The 6,000-nt window shown below is 39.4% G+C and overlaps 1 protein-coding gene across 2 annotated transcripts in view; it reads right to left on the reverse strand.

Moving 5' to 3' along the window:
* LOC126279123 (uncharacterized) overlaps window positions 1-5,315 on the reverse strand; it is an 82,760-nt gene extending 77,445 nt beyond the window's left edge. The window contains exon 1 of one of the 2 annotated variants that reach the window (XM_049979602.1): window positions 5,088-5,315. In XM_049979602.1, the coding sequence (XP_049835559.1) occupies window positions 5,088-5,102 (15 nt within the window). In that variant the 5' untranslated portion in view covers window positions 5,103-5,315. The remainder of the gene's footprint in view (window positions 1-5,087) is intronic. The other variant, XM_049979603.1, reaches the window with a different exon arrangement.
* Between the last annotated feature and the right edge of the window lie 685 nt (window positions 5,316-6,000).

Consider the following 6,000-nt stretch of genomic DNA (forward strand, 5'->3'; position numbering starts at 1 on the left):
CGCGTTTTTCAGTGCAGCAGAATCTTCTCTCGACAATTCAATCACCAACTTTCTCCTCGAGATATGAAGATATCTTTTTGATGCCAACCTACATAGGGAGAAACAATCATGATAGTAAAATAAGGGAAATCAGAATTTGCACTCAAAGATATAGCTGTTTGTATTTTCCATACACTGTCCGAGAGTGTTATAACAGAGAATTAGTGTGAAGGAGGCTCAATGGATCCCCTACCGCCAGGGACTTAGGTGTGATTTGCAGACTAGCCATGTAGTTGGAGATATAGATGTACCCATCTTTAATCCTTGTGGATGGAACTGAGTTCCGTAGCTTGTTAATAGTTTCTTCTACTTTGGGAAGTGGCCGTAATTTCAACACACGAAGCTATATGACAGCCAACCACCCTACCTCAATTTTACAGGTAATGGATATTCTTTCATAATGATTACGCAAGCAATAGTAGAGAAAAAGACAGCACAATTGAGAAAATAGTAGATCCCAGAATTTTTCTCCTAGCCACGGCTTTCCTGTTAATTTTATTAAATTTCATTGTTGTATTTACGAGTAGTATGTAAGACTTTAATAACATTCAACTTTGATAGCACCATACTTCCTTCTGGTCATTCTTTCTATACTCCTGAAGGCTCTGCTTCCTAATGGGATCTAATGAAACTGAAGTACCAACTGATGGAATCAGTTACATTTTCAGTTAAGTAAATGTTAAAATAATTCTGCTTGCCTTGTTCCCTCAGTTATATGGCTTGATTTTGCTGGAAACCCTTGCATTGGTTTCTGTTTTCAACTGCAGCATTTACACACATAACTGTTCGGTCACTACATTTGATTGAGTCACTGTAGAGTGCTGCTCTCTGAAGTTATTTGTGCCTGAGTATCTATGCTCAGCAGGTCACCAATCTAAGGCTTCCTAATGGTATATTTGCAGCTGCAATGAAGAGAATGCAGGCTCGGTCAGTCAACTATCACAAGCTAGTGGCTCATGTGCCTCATACACTGAATGTGAATATTTTGGCACACAATGAACTGTGGAAGGTCTCAGATGCAAATTAATTGTGGCCAAGGCTTTCCACAATTCATTGTATGCCAACTCTGAATGGTCGCCTGCCGTGTAGATGAAAGCATTTCTCTTATCTAGTGAACACTTATCAACATTCACTGCAATCTGAATGGATCCAAAATTGATGCCTTTTAAATTCCTCGTCCTCCGATAACACATTTGGTTTATGTTCTATCTGCAGATTTAAACACTTTGGTTCTTCTGGGCCGGACTGCAATGAATCAACATGCAGTGGCAGCCATCTGCCAGAAGAACTGCAGTGACAACTTTCCGTGAAACCACAAGGAGATGCAACCAGCAGCACCGACATGACACTTCTGTAAGCAGAGTATCCAGTCTGGCTATGCTGCTTCCTGTAATTTCCATTCATCCTAACTGCTGCTTCTGCTGCTGCTGCGTGCTAGCATTAGCTTTGTACAGTGAACAAAATTGTAAGAAGGAATTCGTAACTTCATGCTCAATGGAGAAAGAGAGTCTCATGAGACAAAGTTTGTGAACAAATCTGGCATAACAGGTATACCAGACACCTCAGATACTACTGTTAGGATAGACCAGTTGCCAAATATCATGGAGAAATATGATGTGCATGCAGTTGTAGCTTTAATTGTTTGAAGAAAGAGATATGAGCTGAGGAGAAAAAGCTCCAAAAATATGGAATACAGCACCTGGTGAAACCTTGTCCGTTGTGTTGGCGTGATTCATCTGAATTGCTACTCTTTGTCTTTTTCTTTGCAAGATGCTGGGTCTGTTCTAAATGTTTCAAAACACAGCACCAAGTCGCCTGCCATAAAACTGCCACATTGTTTGACAGTGATATAATGGAATGCAGGTATCTTTATAAGTCTCATACTAGGTAATAAGTAATTGGAGGAAATTAGTAAGTATCATCATTTGTTTAGTTCATTAACAGGTGAAGCACACGATGTAACTACCATCTTCTGATGATTAACACTAATTTTAAGGCAGCTTTTGCTTTGTTTGCAATAGATACAACAATCCTCGATTTATTGCATCAGCGCATTTAAAGCAACTGTCAATGACAGAGATATGTGCAAGTGAACTTCGTGTACTACTGAATGATGCTTCAGGCAATGTGCATGGACTGGTGGCAGTACAACTAGATGCCTCTTTGCAAGATATAATTATGTCACAGCCACTCATAGAAAGGGGTGACAAGTCTCTAAGATCAGGATCTGAAGCTAATTTGAGCTCAAAGAGCTTCCTGACATTCAAAGAAAGTGCACATTTCTTGAAATTAAATGCAAATCATAAGAAATTGTCAAGGCTACAGTACCATCACATAAGGGCACACCCAACAATAAACAGCCCAGTGTGTCAATGCCAGACAGTTTAGGCATCTCAGGCAGCCTAATGTCGCTGCTAGTGCTGCTTCTGTCATGTCATGTCATCAGCACAAGCGCACCAGGTTCAGACACACCACATGTAGAGTGTCCAAAGCCATTGTGGCGCAGAAAAAAGTTTGCTAAAATTGTCTGACGAGTAGTCACAGGACTTCCTACTGCAAATCTGTCGGCTGTGCTACTTGTCGAGACTGACACTATGCGCAGAATCACAAGGTGGAATAAGGAAGGACTGCACAAATGACACCCATAACAGACTGACGTGCAACGTAGCCCAAGGTGTACATTCGTCATTGCAGTAACCTAAGTGTACATTTTATTTCTGATTTTGCCAAAAAATCATGACAACAGAATAAAAAAATTGACAATAGAATAAAATACCAACTAATGCTATTTATGAACCTTAGGAAATTATGAATGTGCACACCATAAGTGCACTTTTACCCAGCAATGCTTCATATCAGAAGCATGTACACAACACTCCGGACTTCAAAGGTGGCACAGCAGAGTACTTATTTAAGGAATATGTGCAACCTTCTCAGGAACAAAACATTATGTCTCTGTACAAGTGGGCTCTGCATAATCATCATCTTCTTGTCTGTTGAATGTTTAGTTTCGCTGAAGATAAATGACACCTTGCCCAACCATACAACTGAGCCCATTGGATGGAACTTGGCAAAATTTATAACATGCTGAACCGAAGTTTTTGCCATCTGACAAGACTGATGTAATGCTAACAGCAGAATTTTGTCCACACATTAACATGGCTAGGACTATCTGCAGAGGAACTGATCACATGGGCTTCAAGAGACAGAACTAGACTGGACCACATCAGGACATTATCAAACAGTAAACACACCCATCTGTACAGGCAGCCTGTCGTTTCACGCTTTGTATAACGTGGCCCTGGCGTTCAAATACTTTTGAAGAAATTCTCTAATAATTACATCAAGTTACAGTGATGAAAGAAAAGGGACAGTACGAAGCACATTTTGCTGAACATGGGAAGAAGGATTCTATAGGCAGATTCATTGCCCATCTTCCATTTCATGAAGATTTAAGTCAATTGAGTGATTCTTTGCACACAGCATCAAAATGCTTCTCTCAGACTGAACAGAGACTATCAACACTATCAAAGTGTGAGGAAAGCTACACAGAGTTTACAAGGGAGTATCAAAACTTAAGACGTATGGAACCATTTATCGACAATGAAGAGCCTAGCTGGTCCAAAATCATGAGTGGCTGCTGCAGACATGCAAGAAAACAGCCCGTGGGGGGAGGGCAACCTGGCTTGAAGAAAAAATCACTTCAAGGTCTGTGCTACACACCTAACATTTCTGCATCTGAGGAGGTGCCACAAGAAAGAGCTGAAGTTCTCTGTCACATCAGTAGAACAATCCATGATTAAGAAAGCATCAAGCAGCATTCCATTCCTCCAGCATCACCATAGTTTGATTGTAAGTTCCACTTGAGACAAACCATGGGATGATGTATCTAACGATCAAAGTGTTTACAATGCTGACTTGCAATTTGAGGCTTGCTTGAATTCTTGCTCACTCACAGATCTATCTTACAGCCCTGCTAAAGTAGCAGCTGTTTTCACGTTCTTTTTACAGTTCATTCTAAGTAAACAGGCAAAAATACATCACTAGTTATCTCTACGCAGTCCTATTTCATCATATGTCAAAGTCCCTGTTGTATATAACATGTCACAAACATAAATACGTTTTCTTTCACTAATTTCCCACCCACCTGTGAGAATCAGACATGTATTATTTAATTTAGATGTTACATCTAGATTTTCATTAACACACTTTACTCCCTGTACTTCTCTTTCATCCTCAGTAAGTTGAATATTTTGTTTAATGCTTCCAAACAGTATTGCCTTTCAATGAGACGCCTAAGCTTGCTTCCAAATATTATTTTCAGCTGATGTCCGATATTCACAATGGTAATCAGTTACTTTCACACGTGGAAGAAAGCAATATCAAGCTTAATGACCCACAAATGTACGCCTTCCCAAATGTAGAGGGGTCTTTCAAATGAAGGCATTCTGTACGCAAGTTCATAGGGTCGACCACTGTGTACGCGATTTAACAATGGACATAAAATGAAACTACTCTATTAGCAACAACAATACTGGTGTATTAAGTTACATTAACAACACATCCTATATTAATACATCTAGAGATAAGCACGCAATGGCAATTCACCAGCTAATAAATACATCCGAATTACACGGCCTATTTCCAAAGTAACCAGATTACTACAAAAAAGTCATGCGATGTGAAACTCCATTAACTTATTGTTCAATGTTTTCAAAACACAAGGGTACGGTAATCACAAAAGCTGTTTGCTTAGCATCGCTTGTCTCGTAAGTCATCGTCAATTCTATATAAATGCTAGTTTTTTAACCTTAGCCCGAGGTATAATAAACTCAAGATGACATGGGTTTCCAGAAATGCTATACTCTCCGGGGTTACATGGGAACTTGCATGAATCATCGCTGCTAGTTAATATGTTTCACACAAATTTTGTTTTGCAGTCTCCTATCAAGAGTTTTTGACATTAGCAGGCATTACGCAATTGAACAACAAAAAAATTGGACATCTCAACTTGCTGTTCACACAGCCTATCTGAAATTTTTCCATACCTCGGTATACCCCATCGATTCTACTCCTCCTCCGCACAAAAGCCACTAGCACTTTGCTCACCTATAAAATTCATAACATAAACATTTTCATCCAGATTTGTTTAGTGGAAAGAAATAACACACTTTACTCGTGATATGTCCGTTTCCGATTGTCGATTCACTATAGGACGCTAGTTGGGAAAATAGATGGCAAAAGTACGGTAACTTTCTGTAAATGAATAACTGTACCACGTCGTTGTTATTATTTACCTTTCATTTTGTCTTTTCAGAACATAACATCGAAGACATTCTAATATTTTCATTCGAAGGAAAAATGTTTCTACTTAACTATTCGTAACTTACTGGTTAATAAATTCCATTTAATGTGTCTGAAGTCGTGTGTTTGAATATTTTCTTATGTACAAATACAATTATTACAACTTTTTGGGGTAATTTCCAAAAATAATTGTCTATTGCATGTCCTGGCCTCAACGCCATAAGTATATCGAGTGTTCGACTCGGTGTCGACTACACGATTCTGGTGGCGCGAATTATGATAAACGCGTAGTGAGTTGCCGAGGGAACATGGTTAATCGTTTTCGGTTCTGAATAGCAATGAGTGAAAGCGTTGCAGTTTCGAGTGTCGACAGTGTCACATGGTGAAATCTAATTCCTCGGTTTTCGTTATTAGGGCCGGTTGTACAGTCTCCAGTTAGCAGACGGTTAAGCGCTATTCTCAAAACAGTACCAAACCGGAATAACGCCTAACCGGAGAATAAACTGTGGATAACTTAGCCGGCATATTACTGGACGTTAGTCATCGTTTTAAAGAAATTGTGTACACGCTTTAATTTGTTGTTATAGGCACGGACTTAAGTATCCCAATGAATAAGGACGACCTGACTTGCTGTGACTGTAAATATGTTATCCACAG

Source organism: Schistocerca gregaria, chromosome 6 (assembly GCF_023897955.1).
Source record: "Schistocerca gregaria isolate iqSchGreg1 chromosome 6, iqSchGreg1.2, whole genome shotgun sequence".
Taxonomy (NCBI): Eukaryota; Metazoa; Arthropoda; class Insecta; order Orthoptera; family Acrididae; genus Schistocerca; species Schistocerca gregaria.